Source organism: Rhinolophus ferrumequinum, chromosome 8 (assembly GCF_004115265.2).
Source record: "Rhinolophus ferrumequinum isolate MPI-CBG mRhiFer1 chromosome 8, mRhiFer1_v1.p, whole genome shotgun sequence".
In the NCBI taxonomy this organism is placed as follows: domain Eukaryota; kingdom Metazoa; phylum Chordata; class Mammalia; order Chiroptera; family Rhinolophidae; genus Rhinolophus; species Rhinolophus ferrumequinum.
The window spans coordinates 80,943,297-80,962,183 of record NC_046291.1 but is presented as its reverse complement, the minus strand read 5'-3'; the positions used below and the strand labels follow the sequence as shown (position 1 = coordinate 80,962,183).

The 18,887-nt window shown below is 35.9% G+C and overlaps 1 protein-coding gene across 1 annotated transcript in view; it reads left to right on the top strand.

The window, feature by feature from the left end:
- Positions 1–18,497, top strand: part of THSD7B (thrombospondin type 1 domain containing 7B) — a 797,596-nt gene extending 779,099 nt beyond the window's left edge. Inside the window, exons 26-28 of the mRNA XM_033111445.1 lie at positions 698–890; positions 4,234–4,321; positions 17,319–18,497. Coding sequence (XP_032967336.1) covers positions 698–890; positions 4,234–4,321; positions 17,319–17,400 — 363 coding nt within the window. The 3' untranslated portion in view covers positions 17,401–18,497. The remainder of the gene's footprint in view (positions 1–697; positions 891–4,233; positions 4,322–17,318) is intronic.
- Positions 18,498–18,887: the final 390 nt, after the last annotated feature.

The following is an 18,887-nucleotide window of genomic DNA, read 5'->3' as shown; positions in this document are numbered from 1 at the left end:
GTTGCTCAGGAATTAATGCAAAATAGTCAATGTATTCTAATCAATGACACTTATAATGTGCAGTGCATATATAATTTTTTAGAAAGTTATGTGATGTTCCTTAAACAGGTTTCTTCTCATAAGCATGTGCCTTTGGTGAAATCTTTCTTGCTCCACGTGGGCGGCCTTCCTTGAGTGCAGAACCAAGCCTACAAGCAGAGAGGTAGTTCAGACTAGTTAGTGATCAATGGTAGAAGGTGAGAGACGCACTCAGCAGATGGGGCAACAATAGAGCTCAAAGAGGACAACTCAAGATATGTACATAATTTCTATTGCTTTGCTTCTAGTATCAAGGGCAGATTGGAGTGAGTGAAACAGGTTGGGGAGCGGGGAAGAGTGGAGGATAATTTGATTAAATGGAACGTCTCTGAGAGATAAAAGGATGTAGCTAATACTCTCTATTGACAAAGAATTGTGATTTTATATTTGGAAGGAGAAAGAATTATAAACCACTAGAAATAGCTGATGATTTATTTAAAGGTTGATTTTTTAATTCAGAAAGATGAACTGCTTATTGGATTTTCATCTCTTTGGCAAGTCTGTTGCTAAAAAACCCTAAATTGCCATGACATGCTAATATCAAATGTTTCCAACATTTAAATTATTTTTTCATCGGCACAACTCACTGTGTAACCATAAGTATATTTTTATGCTGTAGGGTGGAGTCTGTGGTTGTGAGAAGGGTTATACAGAGATAATGAGATCAAATGGTTTTCTGGATTATTGCATGAAAGTACCTGGCTCAGAGGATAAAAAAGCTCACGTGAAAAACCTTCCTGGGAAAAATAGACCTGTGAATTCAAAAATACATGATATATTTAAAGGATGGTACCTTCAACCCCTTGATCCAGGTACGTTTCAGTTATGAATAAGAAATGTAAATTTTCTCATCGGGGATTGGGTTTCATATTTATGACTTCTGTCCGTGGCAGGAAGAATGGAGGGAAGCCATAAAAAAGAAAAGCAGGGGGAAATATGGTATAGTTTAAGGTTTCTTAAATCTGAGTATTGTATAATGTATGGTCCCTTTTAAATGTAAAATATTTTCATGGATGGTTGAAGATAAGTTTATCAACCCCAGCCTAAGAGATGCTGAATTAAATAACTACAATTAAATCCTTTAAAATATTAATAACCTCAAAATATTAACTGTGAATTCTTTCTGCAAAAGTGTATTTTTTTTTCCAACTGTGAATTTGTGTATATGATTCAAACTAAAAGCAAAAATTGGAATAGACTCTCAGGAACAGGCAGATACCTTAGGAAATGTCCAGGGACTCTATATGGTTTGAGAAACTGGTGAAATGATAGAAAGTATCCATTTCCGAGGCAGACAGACCTTGTTGTCATCATGGCTCAGACTTTCTTCACCTCTCTGGACTTGTTTCTTCATCTGTTGAATCAATCTAGAAGTACCTACCCTGCAGGATCGTCGTGGGTATTAGAGGTATCAGGCCTGTAGGGCTCAGGAATTGGTGATTATGAAGATCAGGAATGAACATTTATTAGATGCTTTCTGCGTACCCTGTGGTTCTGTGCTGGTTATAGTGCAGGAATCATTTCCTTATTTTCTGGCAACCTAATGAGATGCTATCATTCCTATTTTAGAAATTAGTAGTCTGAAACTGCGCAAATAAATTTGACCAAGGTCACACTATCAGTAAGGGACATAATGTCTGAAAGTCATGTCATAAAGGCCTTTACATAGCACTGGTCTCTGCTTCTCACTTTGTAAAGTGGGCAGAAAATGAAAGCAAGACACTCTATCAGATGTACCACTTCTAAGAAACAAAATGCTACTAATGACTGAACAAAGTGACATAAGTCACAGGGCATGGAGAGGGAAGAGACAGACAAAGCTTAGGCAAAATACACCCTGCGAACTCTCCTACGAAACCCTAGGCCTTTGCCAGACCAAAAGTGCCTTGATGTTGTGCTTAAATGAAATAAAAACCAGAGGCCAGCCCCAAAGGACCCTAGATCTTGTGGAAGAAACAAGATTTGCAATCTTCAACCCATTTATAAGGAGGATCACAATATCTTCCTCACTTCTGATTCCCCTGTATGTCTGGGTATGCTATAAAGTTTTAAAAACATCTTATTCATGTTGTAACTAAGTAGTAATTTTACTTTGAAGGACACATGGTATGCAATGTAGCCAGGCTTACTTGTTGCCTGTAGACCCACTTCAGGAAAAGTTCCAGGATATGAGTCTTTAAATTTACAAGTGAGGTCCTTAACCTTTGGTAGTTTAATTAAAGAAAGCATCAATAGTATCATGTATATAAATATACATGTGTCTATGTGTATACATATAAATTATTCATATATAAATTATTGTGTACTCATATATATGTATATAAGCATATATACTATATATTTACTTGGGGAAGAGTTTATAACTTTCACTATGTTTTTTTGAGAGTATAAATTGGAGCAACCTTTAGGAGAGCATCTAGGCAATATAGATCACACATTGTAACAGAATTTTTCTCCTAGTAATTCATCATACAATATACACACATATACTACTGTAAATTATATTCATTACATGATGGCTTTTTATGTAGAAAATGAGTGGAAACAACATAAATATCTCTAGAGACAATTATGCAATATATACTATGGATACATTAAAAAGAATGAATTAGACCTTTATGAACCAGAATGGAAATATTTCTAACATATATTGTTAAGTGAAAGGAAGTACAAATCAAAGGGAATGATATGTACCAACTGTGTCTTTAAAAAAATAAAGCATGTATTTGTGTGTACATATCCACATGCTTGCAAGTGCAGAAACAATGGTGAAATGATTTACAAGGAAACTGGTAACAATGGTAGCTCCTACGTAGGGAACTGAGAGGAGAGGGTAGCAGGAAGGCTTATTTTTCACCGCATATCTTTTTTGTAGCTTGAAGTTTGACCTTATATCCATTATGTTACTGTAAAGAGTTTTTTTTCTTTTTTAAGCAACATACTTAAAGATCATGGACCTCTCCACTGGGAATTTAAAAGTACTGGATCCTCCCAAGATTTCCACTCTATTAAGTTTAGGGTTAATAAGATTAAAGGAACATTCTCACTTAGGGAAGACTTTTTTTTTTTTTTAATTACAAATGTAAAAAACTCAGATTAGGAGATTTCATCATTAGTGTTTCAAAGAGATGAGGATCAAAGCTTTGTTAATAGCTTTATGACTCTAGAAAAATATCATTACTGCATTGAAACCTCATTCTAAAACCTGACTGAAGCTTGAAAGTGTCTCGTAAGCAGAAACTATAATAGGTGGTCAGGATATAATTGAAGGAAATTGTGTTTTACTCCAAAGAAGTGTTGTTTACAAGATTTTGATTGTTTTTCATCCTACAGAAGCTTTTAGAATAAGATGCTGAGATGTGTTTTTTGGACCTGCCGTTAATTACATTCATGGCTTAAAATGAACCTTCTGGTTGTGTACATCTTTCAGAGAAGGATTACAGTTCCTTTGTTAGTCCAATTCTAAGTTTAGTTAACTGTATGCTCACATAAAATAGAGCAAAAAACACTACAGTTCCAGAAACAAGTCAAATTTCGATCATATATAGATCAAATATGCATACACTTAAGTTATATAGTAAAAGTCACAATAAAGTTTTAAAAACATCTTATTCATGTTGTTCGAAAACTGACCAGACCATTACCTATTTTTCCTTAAATCTAGCAGATAGCAAGTCCAAAATAATGTATACTTGCACACATGTGGTTATTGTACAGTTATTTGGTAAATTGGTTAGCTTACTTGGCCATGCAGGTTTGGTTCATCCAACACCATTCAGGATGCAAAGCCATAAAAAATGGTCATAGTAATTTTCTTTGCACTCAGGAGTGTTTAATTATAATTTATTTCTTCTACTTACGTGGTCAAAATGTTTTGCAATACTTTTGTATTACATGTATAAGACTATACACACATGAAAATTAATTCAAAATAGCCTGATAGTTGTTAGATATTAATGGTTGCCAGTGTTTGTTTAGCATTGTGAAAATTTTGATAGATTATCTTACATTTTCACCTTTTTTACATTTGATAGCTATCACATTTGGGTATTTCCCCTTATGCTTATGACTTATGCAAGTCTTATAAATAATAAATTTAAATGATAAATAAAGCTTTTGTATGCTAAGCTTGTTATTTTATCTCATTTTAAACAGATGGCCGAGTGAAAATTTGGGTTTATGGCGTTTCAGGTGGTGGTTTTCTTATCATGATTTTCCTAGTCTTTACTTCCTACCTTGTTTGGTAAGTACTAATTACCAGTTTATAGTCCATGTTTTTATGGGTAGCATATTCATATCAGGATCATTGGCCATTATAACAGGACACTTGAACCCACAAATAATCAACAGTAGAAGTGTTGAATAGTTGAAATGGGAGATCATTATCTTTACTGTCCTCATTTGAAATGACATTCTTTCATTTTATTTTCAAATAACATCAGAAGGTGCAAGAGACAAATCATTAGTCAGGACTTTCCCATTATAGTATTTTGATTTATATCAGTAGTTTTCAGTTTGGCATCTGTTTTCATTGGTATCTCCTGGCATCTCCAGGGGACTGATTCTTGGATCCCAGCCTGAGATACTGATTTAATTAGTTTTGCCTATGGCTAGGATGTTTAAAAGTGTCCCGAGTAATTTTAATATACAGCCAATTCTGAGAACCATTATTATACTAGGTAGTTCTAGTTCTTAAATTGGTCTATTTTGACAAGTTAGGTTAAAGTGACCAGTTGGTTCAAACAACCTGTTAGTACATTTTAAATAGCAGAACTAAGTATTAGCTACATTGACCAGCTATGAGACAAAATTTGTCAATTCCATGAATCTCATCTTGTGACCAGTTCAGAAAATGTATAACTCTCAAAAAAGTATGATTAGTGTATTGTACAGAATATATTTTAGTTGATGAGACAGAAGTAAATACATTTAGATGTTTTCTAGTGTGTTGAGGATATTTTATTAGTTTCCTAAGCAGAATTTTTAAAAATATTATTGATCAAGATATTCATTGGTCTCATAAACTAATTCATTGAAAAATATTACCCAAGTTTTAATCTAAATTCAAAATCAGGCTAAACAAATTTAGCCTCAATTTCTGTTTCCAAAGCTATACAGTTCTTAAATCTTTGCTGTTGGTCAGTGAAAGTTAGTGACGAAAATATGACTTTAATTCTTTCTGCCACCTATAGTGATAGAAATTGAATCTCTATCCAACTTATGTTTCTACAATGTTATAATAAAAAGTAACACCTTCAGTTAGTCATTCAGCCTATAATCCAATGACCTTTTTTATATTTGAATTAATGTTTTGTAAGTATTGCTTAGATCCTGTTTTAATGAACAAATGTGAAGTTCAAAGACATATTACCCTGTTTCCCTGAAAATAAGACCTAGCCAGACAATCAACTCTAATGCGTCTTTTGGAGCAAAAATTAATGTAAGTCCCAGTATTATATTATATTATATTATATTATCCGGTTTTATATTATAGTAAAATAAGACCTTATAAGGTCTTATATTGATTTTTTGCTCCAAAAGACGCATTAGAGTTGATTGTCCAGCTAAGTCGTATTTTCAGAGAAACACGGTATATGAGAGATTTCAAGTGATAGGAGGCGCTCACTACCAGAAAATAGTAGAAACAGAGGAGAAAGTCTGAAATTGCAACAAAGGACATGAAGCTTTGACATGAGAAACTGCTCTCCAAACAAGGGATTAAATACAGTGTCAGATAATCTATTAGTCTTTAAAAGCTTGGATGTGTTCTAGTTGTTATCAGCCACGGCCCCAGTTCCAGTTTGTATAGCTCCCTCTTCCCTCGAATAGCAGAGATCTAAAATTAACTGTTACTAATAATCAAAACGTTGCCTTTTTACATTTCTCCATTCCCTCCAACTTAAAATTGTGTTAACCTTAATCCATCCCTTTAATGATAAATATTTACTGTGGCCTTTTCTGCATGACTGTAGGCTCTGGGGATTAATTAGGTACATCACTGAATTCTGGTAACAAACAATCTTCTAGAGAAATTTAATATTTTTTTTTTGAAAAAAATCAAGTTTCCACTCACTTTTCCATGACCAAATTACATAAATATTTATGTATATTATTTCTCATATCTATTTTTTCATCCTCAATACCTGGTCTTAATAATCCCTCTTTGGGAAATAACACAATTGCTCCATATTTGGACCACTACAAAAGTTCCCTTCTCCAGTCAGATTAGTCTCCCTAAAACTTAGCCAGGTGCTCAGCTCCTCTCCTACTCAGACACCAGCAGTGGCTGCCCATTGACAGCAAATGAAACTTGTGTTCTAGCTGCCTGGCCAGTCAACTAACCTCTTTACAGTTTGAGCCCAAACAACAAATTCAACGTCATCTTCTCCTATTTTCTTATGCTCTAGACAGTTTAGGTTGTATAGTCCCAAATATATTTAAGGCTTCATGTTATCATTGAACATTAAAAACACAAAGAAAAAATATTTCACTTCCTTAATAAACATTTTTTATTTTGATAAAGTATTAAATTTTCTACTTTAATATTTAATGTGCTTAGTTAATGCATTCATTAATGTGCTTAGTTAATGCATTCACATCAATATTCCTACATTCTATGTTATTGCATTATAAAATACTCATTTTCTGTAATTTAATAACAGTTTATTCAAAGTTCACATATATCTTTCAGATCAATCACTGTCACTTCTGTAATTTCCTTTCCATAGTCAAATTCAGTTTTTCAAGTTTACCATATTTATTTCCATCTCAATTGTTTGAGATACAGCACTTCTTTCTATCTCTTTGTGTTGCTGTTTCAGAAGTTTTATCCCAAGACCCAAGTATCTATGCATATACCTTAGAAAAGTTGGCCATGTTATTTGTAATGTGTGTGTGTGCGCGCGCGTATGTATGATCCCCAATTTTAAAAAATGTGTTGTAAAAGTACAAGGTAATGCCTCATAATATGAAAGATTTATAGGAGTTACAGGAGTTGAAAAAAAGGCTACAATCTATTTCTGAAGGATAATTTTTTAGGAGAAGTAACCTTATTTTAGGGCACTTAGGGTGGTGCATTCTAATTCTGCAAAGAGGCTTCCACTTCCATGATTTCCTCCACTATATTGCATTCATCTAGAATGAATTTGTCACCATTAGCTATTGGCATTCTACCTGTTCTTCCCATTAAAACTCTAGTGCCAACATTTTCCTTATCAAACAATCTAGAATAACTTCTCCATGCCTTCTCTCCTATGGCTTACTCCATACTGGTATTTTAGTTATTTGTATAAATATCTTCCTTCTCTACCCAACCCCAAGGACTTTGTGGGAGGGAGAGGAATAGGTGTAATGGCTATATTTTTTTGATATATTTTTCAGCACAAGTTTGACAGATATGTATTGAACAAATGAATAACTGTATGAATAAGTGAGTGGATAAGTAAAACAAGTAATGTATTGCCCATGATTTTTAGAGACAAAAGGCAGGAAAAAAAGTATAATATTTATCTGTCAAACAAAGTACTTTACACAGATTGCCTTATTCAGTCCTCATAATAATCTAATAAGATGTTGTTTTTATCCTCATTTTAAAGAGAGAGTAAGTGATCCTTAGAAAAGTAAAATAACTTATCTGAGATCATCAGCCTGGTAAAATAAGCTCCAGGTTTGTCTAACCCCACAGTGTATGCTCTTTCCACTGGTCTTCCAGTCTCCAGAGTTTCTTTCCCTTGAGTAATTCTAAAAGCTCTTTAGACTGAATGCACTGTCTACCACTTTCATATTTTTTAGAGACTCCTTGTTTCCAAAGTAAATTAAGTGATAGACCTAGAAACACATCTAATTGATATTAAAACATGTACCATTTACCCTTGTGATATGCCTCAAGAATACAATAGATACTATCACAGCATCTACTTCTATTAAATAGCTTGCAGAAGAGTTAGAGGAAGACAGTTTTGGAGATTTTATATTTTCTCTCCAAAAATAAAAGATTTAGGACAAGAGAACTGCTATAATATGCCAGATCTTATGTGTATACTTTTAGATGAAAGCAATTTATAATAAAATATGGAAATGCTTTTGAGAAAATATAAAAAAGTCATCTTAAGGACATCATTCAGATACTATCTGTATATCTGTCATCAGTGTTTGAAGATTTTGAAAATATTACTGATGTCCTAGTTCCCCTAGAAATAAAAATCCCTGCGGCACTTTAATGGGGATGACTGGTTGAGCTCTTAGTTCATCTATGCATAGATATAGTGCTTGGAAGTTACTACAGATAATGATATCCATTCTGCCTTGCTTAGCACAACTCAGTAAATGGTCTCTTATTCTCCCCAAGTTTGGGAATGGCACCCCTACTTCCAGAGGGTCATCCCTCAGGAGTAACTGCAAACAAAAGACAATTTCTGGCTTTCATCACACTATTTAATCTCCACTGGCCTGGTGATGAGAGTTTATGGCTTGATTCAATACTATTAAGAAGTGCTAGCAGATTTCTTGTGTGTTCATAATGAACTCACTTCTCTGGCTTCACGTGTTTATCCTTTGCTAAGATGCCAATGATTGTGGAAAAGGTCACTTTAATGTGTGTCAGCAATGATCTCTTATAGCCAGGGTTGCATGATGGATTAGAGAATGATTGGTGGTGGTCTATGTGCCAGGTGTTTGTGGGTCTTGATTTACCGTGAAGTGATCACACCTTTTCTGATACCAGAATTGAGGTGACATATGCTTAAAGACAAAACTTATTATGTGAGGGAAAAATTAATACCAGTAAGGGAGAAATGGAAGGGAACAGGGGCCTCTAAAAACAAGTTTCCTGGAGATTTCTGGTCAAAATGACAGAGTAGGTTAAATTGTGTGTTCACCTCCTCCCAAGACCCATCAAAATTACAATGGAATTTTAGAACAAACGTCATTGAGAATCACCTGAACATTAGCTGAACAGAAGCCCTATAACTAAAGATATAAAGAAGAAGCCACATGGGAGGGGCAGAGACATGGAACAGGCAGGTCCCACACCCATGGTCTGGAGATTAAGAATCAGGAGGGATATCTCAGCTGTTGAGGGCCCCCCCCCCCATGAGGAGCAAGAGGTCCCAGCTCCACAGCCTAGGGCACCAGTGCAGGGAAGGAAAATCCCCATAACAACTGCCTGTGAAAACCAGCGAAGTTTGTGTTCAAGAGAGATGACAGGCTGCTAAAGAGCTAGGCACCACAGATTGTAAAGACCCCAAGGACAGACTCACTTTCTCACAAACTGATTCATCTGAGCTCCAGCACAAGGGCAGCAGCTTGAAAAACACCAGGGACACACAGGGAGAAACTGATTGACTAGCTTCAGCCAGCTCTCTCCAAGGATGAAGTGCTGGCATTTGCCATTGTTTCTTTCTTGAAACCTCTCCCGACCCACCTGGCAGACAAATATGGGCACTGAATCTGTGCTGTCTATTAATCTGGCTAACACAGTTCACCCCACCCTGGTGATTCTCTGAGGCTCCATCCCACTCAACTCACATGCCCGAACCTCTTTCAGCAGTTCTTCTTCAGAAGCTGCCAGGCTTGGCTAGAGCTGTGGACTTTCCTAAAATCTCTGAAAGGTCCACAAACCCCAGATAACCAGCAGATGTCTTCAGCATGCCCTGTGCCTCTTGCTAAGCAGACCCAAATGCCGCACTAGTGACAGCCTGCCTCGGTTCACAGCATAGCCTCTCTCAGGCAACTCCTAGCCCAGCACAGGTAGCAACCAACTGTAGATCACTTTGTAGTTCCTACCAGGTCCCCCAGGCAGTGGCTGACCTTGGTACACCAGAGCATATCCCAAGAGGGCCCAGGACAAACACACGCAGTGTCTATCTTCAGATCTTACCAAAGCACCACCCAATAAAGTCCACAAATGACACACCCCAAGGGCAGACTCAGCAGACACCAGAGCCCTGCTAAAGTGGATCCAGCTCTGTGGAGTCACCCCCACAAAACAAATTGTCTGCTGTAGTCATGGCAGGTCCTCACAGCTAGTCAACTTGAGAGTCAATCCCACCTACTGACATGCCAATAACAATCAAGCCTCACCTACAACAGAACAACACATACAAGGGACAACCCTGGAACATTGTTTCAAGAGGTCAAGAAGACTGCACCACTGTGCTCCACAGGATACCTACTACATAACACCACACTGCCAAGACTGGGAGATATAGTAGATCTACCGAATACATAGAAACAAACATAGACAGCCAAAATGAGGAGACAAAGAAACATGTCCCAAGTGAAAGAACCAGTCAGAAGTCCAGAAAATGAACTTAACAAAATGGAGACAAGCAATCTACCAGATACAGAATTCAAAACACTGGGTATAAGGATGCTCAATGAACTTAGGAGAATAATAAATGAACTCAGTGAGAACTTTAACAAAGAGATTGAAACCATAAAAAAGAACCAGTCAGAAATGAAGAATAACTGAAATCAGGAACATACTAAAGGGAATTAACAGCCGATTAGATGAAGCATAGGATCAAATCAGTCAGTTGTGTACAAGGGAACTCCCATAAGATTATCAGCTGATTTCTCAATAGAAACTTTGCAGGCCCAAAGGGACTGGCTTGAAATATTCAAAGTGATGAAAGGCAAAGACTTACAAACAAGGTTACTCTACCCAGCAAAGCTATAAATTAGAATCAAAGGACTGATAAAGATTTTCCCAGACAAGAGAAAGCTAAAGGAGTACATCACCACTAAACTGGTATTACAAGAAATGTTAAAGGGACTTCTTTAATAATAAAAGATCAAAAATATGAATAAGAAAATAGGAAAAACAATTCTCACTTATAAAGGCAAAGGTTAAAAGGCAAAAATACAAAGATCATGTGAAATTAAAACAATAAATTAAGGGTACACACAATGATGAAAACATAAATGTGGAAGGATGAGCAAAAATTGTAGTGATTTTAGAGTGTGTTCTAACTTAGTATCCATCAACTTAAAATAGACTGTTACAAACATAGTTTGGTGTATACGAAGCACATGGTAACCACAAATCCAAACTCTACAAGAGATACTCGTATACCGAGACAAAGAGAGAGAGAGAGAGAGAGAGAGAGAGAGAGAGAGAGAGAGAGAGAGAGAGAGAGAGAGAGAGAGAGAGAGAGAGAGAGAAAGGAGTCCAAATACAACACTATAGAAAGTCATCAACATACAAGAGAAGAGAGCAAAAGAATGAGAAAGGAACAGAGAAGAACTACAAAAACAATGTAAAAAAAGCAACTAATAAAATGGCAATAACCATATACCTATCTATAATTACTTTAAATGTAAATGGACTAAATGCTCTAATCAAAAGACATAGGGTGGATAAAAAAAACAAGACCCATACACAGATAGCCTAGAAGAGATCTCCTACAGACTGAAAGTAAAGGGATGGAAAAATATATTTCATGCAAATGGAAATTTAAAAAACAAACAAACAAAAAAAAAACTGGGGTAACAATACTTATGTCAGACAAAATAGACTTTAAAAACAAAACCTATAACCATAGACAAAGAAGGACATTTCATAATAAAGGGATCAATCCAACAAAAGAAAATAACTCTTATAAACATCTATGCACCCCATGTAGGAGCACATAAATATATAAAGCAAATACTGATGTGCATAAAGGGAGAAATTGACAGTAATAGTAGGGGAATTTAATATTACATTGACATGAGTGGATCCATCATACAGACAGAAAATCAACAAGTAAACAGTGACCTTAAATGACACATTACACCAGATGTACTTAATTGATATTTTTAGGACATTTCACCACAGAGCTGCAGAATATACTTTCAAGTGCACATGGAACACTTTTCAAGATAGACTACATGTTCAGCCACAAAACGAATCTTAGTAAATTTAAGAAGATTGAAATCATATCAGTCTCCTTCTCTGATCACAATGCTATAACACTAAAAATCAATTACAAGAAAACTGAAAAACACACTGACACCTGGAGGCTAAGTACCATGCTACTAAACAATGAATGGGATAACAATGAGATTAAGGAGGAAATCAAAGGTACCTTGAGATAAATGAAAATGAAAACAAGGGCACAAAAACCTACGGGACACAGCCAAAGCCATTCTAAGATGGAAATTTAGAGCAATACAGGCTTACCTTAAGAAACAAGAAAAATATTAAAGAAACAATCTAACCTAACACCGAAAGGACTAGAAAAACAAAGCCCAAAATGAATCGAAGAAAAGAAGTAATAATGATCAGAGCTGATGTAAATGAAATAGAGTCTGAAAAAAACAATATAAACGATGAATGAAACCAAGAGGTGGTTCTCTGGGGGGAAAATATATATATATATATATATATATATATACTTTTAATCAAACTCATCAATAAAAAAGAGAGAAAGCCCAAATAAAGAAAATCAGAAATGAAAGAGGAGTGGTAACAAACACACCACAGAAACACAAATGATTATAAGAAAATACTATGAATAATTATAGGCAAACAAATTGGGCAGCCTGGAACAAATGGATACATTCCTAGGAACATACGCTCTACCAAGGCTGAATCAGGAAGAAACAAAATTTGAACAAGTGATAACTGCTATTGAAATCAAATCGGTAATCAAAAACTCCTAAGGGGGAAAAGAGTCCGGGACCACATGGCTTCACAGGAGAATTTTACAAAAATTCAAAGAAGAATTAATACCTATCCTTCTCAGACTATTCCAAAAAACTTGAAGAGAAGGGAAGGTTCTCAAGCTCATTTTTATGAGGCTAAAATAAACCAGGTACCAAACGCAGAAAAAGACATTACAAAACAAAAAAGAAAATTATAGGCTGTTTTCCCTGGTGAATATAGATGCAAAAATCCTCAACAAAATGTTAGCAAACTGAATTCAGCAATACATTAAAAATATCATGCACCATGATCAAGTGGGATTTATTCCTGGGGTGCACATTTGGTTCAGCAGCTGCAAATCAACTGACATGATATACCACATAAACAAAATGAAGGATAAAAAACAATATTACATCAATTGATGCAGGAAAAACAAAAAAAAATTGATAAAATCCAGCATCCATTTATGATAAAAATTATCAGCAAAGTGAGGATAGAAGGAGAATACCTCAACATAATAAAGGCCATATATGACATACAAACAGCTAAATAAACAATCCGATTTAAAGATGGTCAGAGGACCTGAATAGATATTTCTACAAAAAGAATATATAAATGGCCAATAGACATATGAAAAGATGCTCAACATCACTAATCATCGGGGAAGTGCAAATTAAAATGTCAACTATAATGTAATTGATATATTGATATATATATATATATATATATATATAGTCAGGGGATGTGGAGTACAGCGTAGGGAATAGAGTCAATGGAATTGTAACAGCTGTATATGATGTCAGAGGGGTAGGAGATTAGGAGAGGGGGTGCTATCACTTTGTGAGGGGTATCAATGTCTATTACATTGTTTTGTACATCTGAAACTAATAAAAAAGAAAAACAAAACAAATAATGAATGGATAAAGAAGACACATATATATGTGTATAAAATGGAATATTACTCAGCAATAAAAAGGAATGAAATCTTTTTTAAAAATGTCAATGAGCTATGACCCCCCCACCTGTCAGAATGGCTATCATCAATAAATCAACAAAGTAGGTGTTGGGGAGGATTCGAGAAAAGGGAACTTTTGTGCACTGTTGGTGGGACTGTAAATTGGTGCAGCTGCTATGGAAAACAGTATGGAGTCTCCTCAAAAAATTAAAAATACATCTACCATATAACCCAGCAATTTCACTTCTGGGTATTTATCTGAAGAAATCCAAAACACTAACTCAAAAAGATAACTAACTCAAAAAGATAAATGCTAAATCCTTTGTGTTCACTGCAGCGCTATTCACAATAGGCAAGATATGGATATAACTTAAGTTTCCATCAATAGATGAATGGATAAAGAATATATATACATATATAAAATGTGATATTACTCGGCCGTAGAAAAAAATGCATTCTTACCATTTACAACAACATGGATGGACCTAGAGAGTATTATACTAAGTAAAATAAGTCAAACTGAGAAAGACAAATACCAAATGACTTCATTTATATGTGGAATCTAAAGGATAAAATAAACAAACAAAACAGACAAACTGATGGTTGCCAGATAGGTGGAAGGTTAGGAAGGCAGGTGAAAAAGATGAAGGGATTAAGAAGTACAAACTGGCAGTTACATAAATAGTCACAGGGATATAGAGTACAGCACAGGGAATATAGTCAATAATATTCTAATAATTTTGTATGGTGTCAGATGGGTACTAGATTTATCAGGGTGATCACTCTGCAAGTTACATAAATGTCTAATCACTGTGTTGTACACCTGAGACTAATATAATATTGTATATCAACTATAATTGAAAGAGAAAAAAAATACAAGTCTCCTGGTTGCTGGCTTTATAGAGGGCAGCCCCCTCCCTCAGCTCTCCTCTCGGGGTTCTTTTTACTAGCCCAGAAGTGTTGTAAAGCTTCAGCTAACCAACAAAGTGCCACCTTATTCAATGGTTGCTAACACTTGAGATCTTTTAAACTCTATAAAAGTTCTCAGATCTCACACATTCATAGTTGTGATTTTAGTATCTGTCAATTGAGAGGTTATACAATACGAAAAAATATGATAAAATGAGTGTTTGATCACAATAATCCCCAACACACACCACAGCCCATAAAAATCCAAGTCTTATAAATTAGGAGCTCTGTTTTTTGTTTTTTTCCCCGGAGATGGACACAATATTCATAATTCCATACATGGAAACTGGTATAAAAATATCTGTATAATATTTTGAGCAGAATTTTCCAGGCCCAGCTCACAGAGGCTGGCCCACACTAGCTGTCTCCCAGGAATATTATTATCTCTTTATAAAGATCCTGCCATCTTATCTCTCATCCCCACTCCCCAGAACTCAGCTCTCCCATTTCTCTTTGCATAATGCCAACTCAGACTGAATTGCCAAAAACTGTGTTTGGAAGAAAGCACTTACATTTCTTTCCCCCTCTCTTCCCCTGCTCCCCCAAAAAGATAGGTGGGAGAGGGGACCTCTATTGTCATTTCAGACAAACCTCCAGGTACTCCTTTTTGACATGAAGATATCCCCCACTATCACCACCACCACCACCACCACCACCACCATGGTTGATACACAAGCTGTCGCTTCCCCGTTACTCTATTCTTATTTGTGTGTTTTCTTAATACCTTTAAATGCTGCAGATTAGAGTACTCAGGACCCTATTTCAAGCTTGGTCCATTCTCCATGCTGGAGCCTGAGCCCAGCAGTCTGACTAGAGCCACTGGAATATACGTATATATTAATATAAAGTTAAATTGAATGTCATTCAGCTAAGTAAGCAATAAAACCCTTTGGAGAAATGAAAATGACCTGGGAAGCAGGAAATTATGGAGGTTGAGGGTCCCTTTACAGAGGATTCTAAAGCATGTTTCTGCCTTGCAGCTTCTCTGATTGGAAGCTGTTTGCCTGAAGCCAATGCCCAGGCCTCAACAAGTCAATTGAGCACCCACTGCATGCCAGGTGCTGACTGGGGGCACTGATAGGCTCTGTGGACTCTTTTAAGTTTCTGTTTTAATCATTGAAAAAATGTTTCTCTTTAGCTTCTATAATTTACTTCAAATATAAAACCTAAAAAAAAAATAATAATAAGATTTTCTCCTTAAGTTAGAACTTGAACATTTTAAACTGGGACATTCTCTCCCTGCCACCATTTTAATTTTATCAAACACCTTTTTGATTTTTCTAATTGTGGTAAAATTTGTATAAATATGAAATTCTACGATTTAACCAATAAGTGAAAAAGCCAGACACAAAACTCCACCTATAGTGATTCCATTTATGTGAAATATCCGCAACAGACAACTCCATAGATGCAGAAAGTTGATAAATATTTGTTGGGGAGCTGGGTTATGGAGTGGGGAGAGACTGCTTAGTGGATATAGTTTCCCTTTGGGGTGATGGTTACACAACATGGTGAATGTACTAATGTCATTGAATTGCACACATTAAAATATTTACTTCTAATTTAAATTCACTCAGAGTATAAACATGAACAAAGTTGTTTCTACTAAGTGCCTCAGTAATGACTTGTGTAGAGAGAGGATGTGTGACGAGGTTAAAGGCATGGGTCTGGGTGCTGGACTTATTTAGACTCCAGGCTCAGCCGCGCACTCAGTGACTTGACAGGAGGTAAATAGCCTCTCTCATCCTTGTCTGTAAAGTAGCAATTATTCTAATGCCTCCCTCTCAGTGTCATTCTGGAATTTATTGAGATTTTTATGTAAAATGCCCATCAGAGGGCTTGTCACTTACTGTTCATCTAATTAGTAATAGATATTACTGTAAAATAAATAGTATAAGAATTTAGAGACGGGGAAGGAGATGCCTCCTTGCTAGCTGGGCTCTGAAGGCGTGGCAAAGCAAAGACGATGACGAGGAATGGTGGGGCAATGTGTGGCTGAATTCAAACTATAAGTGTTCATAGACAGAAATTGAGATTCACCCATAATGCAAATCAAAGAGTAAACGGCAGGGTGTTTTGCTCCGGAACTGGGGTATCACTGTGTGAACTGGCAATAGAACTCAATTTCAGCTTCTCTCTCTCTGAGAAGGAATAGCAGCCCTCCCTGACCTGGCCAAGTTGTTGGCCTCAGATAAAATAGAGCAGGTGAGAATGGCTTTGCAAGGTGCAGAATCCGTGAGATTTTCCTGACAAGACTCTGGTGACTTGGCAGTTAAATGTCAGGTTTCAGGCCAGAGCAGAAGCATGTTTACTTAAAACAAGACCAGGGTAAGGCTCCCGTGTCTGGCTGCTCCAGCAGCTTATGATGTTAAACATCTGTGATGTGAAGGTTGCAGTAGCTTAGGAATTAGTGAGCAGCAGATGTATAAACAAGAACAAGAAAGGAGAGTGCCCTCTACCACCCTCTACCAAGTTCATTGTTTCCACTAAACCATTTTTAAGATTTTGAAAGCATGATGGCTTCTCCTGAAAATAGCTTGGAGTATACAAGTATTCAGAAAAAGCCACAAGTCCAGAGAAAATAATCTTTTGTCATTTAACTGCTTGAATTTCTAAACCTCACAGTTGTCTTTGGCAGAGAAACAGTGCTTTGTGAACTTTATCTCAGGAATTCTTTTCCCTTTGCAGCAAGAAGCCAAAACCACATCAAAGCACACCTCCCCAACAGAAGCCTCTGACCTTAGCCTACGATGGAGACTTAGACATGTAACCTGAAAAAGAAATCCAAATGTAGACATCAACTGCCTTAACCGCTTTCTCTTTTGTAGCTCTCAGACTTCTCAGTTTTTTGAGGAATCTCAAATGGTGTGATATATTAGGCAGAATACAAATATTGCAAACATATAATGCCTCAACTTCATTTGGACATGGAGTCAAGGATTATTTGGTCTGCCATTTTGCTTTCAAGTTGTTTGAGGGTGTGAGTGTTTAATTTTTTGATTTTCCCAAGGGACCCGAAAACTCTTCTCTTCCTGTTTGGAAATGGGAGGAAGAAAACATGATGGGGTTCCCACAGACTTGAGTAAACTTTATCTTCAGCAGCATGATGACAATCCGGAGGAAAGTCCAATCAAGGCATTTACTGTAAATGATGAGTCTGACACTGCATTGTTACGCACTATATTAGTGCAAGTCTTTATTCTTCCCATACTTCAACACTGAGTTTTCTAGAGTTTACATTAGTTCAGAGACTTTCAAATTGGATTGACTATTTTCATGAACACAGAGAGAATGGGTTACCATTTCAGAAATTCTCTGAGGTTTTACCTTTAAATATTGTATTTTGTTTTGTAGCCAGGGGATGATGGCACTTCATGGATTGCATCTATTGAAAAAAAAAAATGGAGTATGCATAATTGCTGGACTAGATGAAAGCTAGGTGGTTTGTGAATGAAACATGTTCTGAATGTTAGGATGTACACATGAAATAAGTGGTTACATTGGAGAATGAGGTAGATTATTTGATTACTAATATGGCATTTTAACAAAAACTGAGCAATCTAAATATAGAATTAATCACACACAGTTGTAATTTGGTTTAATGATGATGAACTCTGCTTTTGTAATTTCAATTTTCTTATCTGAATATTTATAAATTCTTTTTTTGAATTTAATTATCTGACCTCATTTAATATACATCAAATGCTGATCCTGTTTGTAGCGAGTTTTGCTTTTATAAGGTTTCAATAATATCTGAAACAACACATTAAAAAGATAATTGTTTGTAATCGTAGATGTTGAAAGTAAGAAGGTGCCATCTTGTGGTATTGACTTGTATTTATAATAAATAAAGTGCTCAAGAGACTGAGAAGTTGGTTGTTCTAGATTTATTCACTTGTGAAGTGCTCTTGCTTTGACAAAAAGTTTTAATAACAGTTCCCATGCGTCTCTGTTTTAGAGGTTGACAGCTGAAGTCACTGACAGAGAAGAAGAATCATATCCCACATTCTCAACACTATCAAGTATACTGTGAAATAGAGCCAACCACAATTACACAGAGTAGTTTTTAAGGAATATTTAAAGCTCAGTTGATAGAATAACAAACTACTATAATAATGTAAATACTGATAAATGACCTGAGAGAACTCAGAAAATGGAAATGTTAGAAATATGATACAATGCGCAAGATAGAGGACATTTGTGTTTATACTATGACTTCTGTTAACCATTAACACTTATTAACTGATTTTGTCCAAT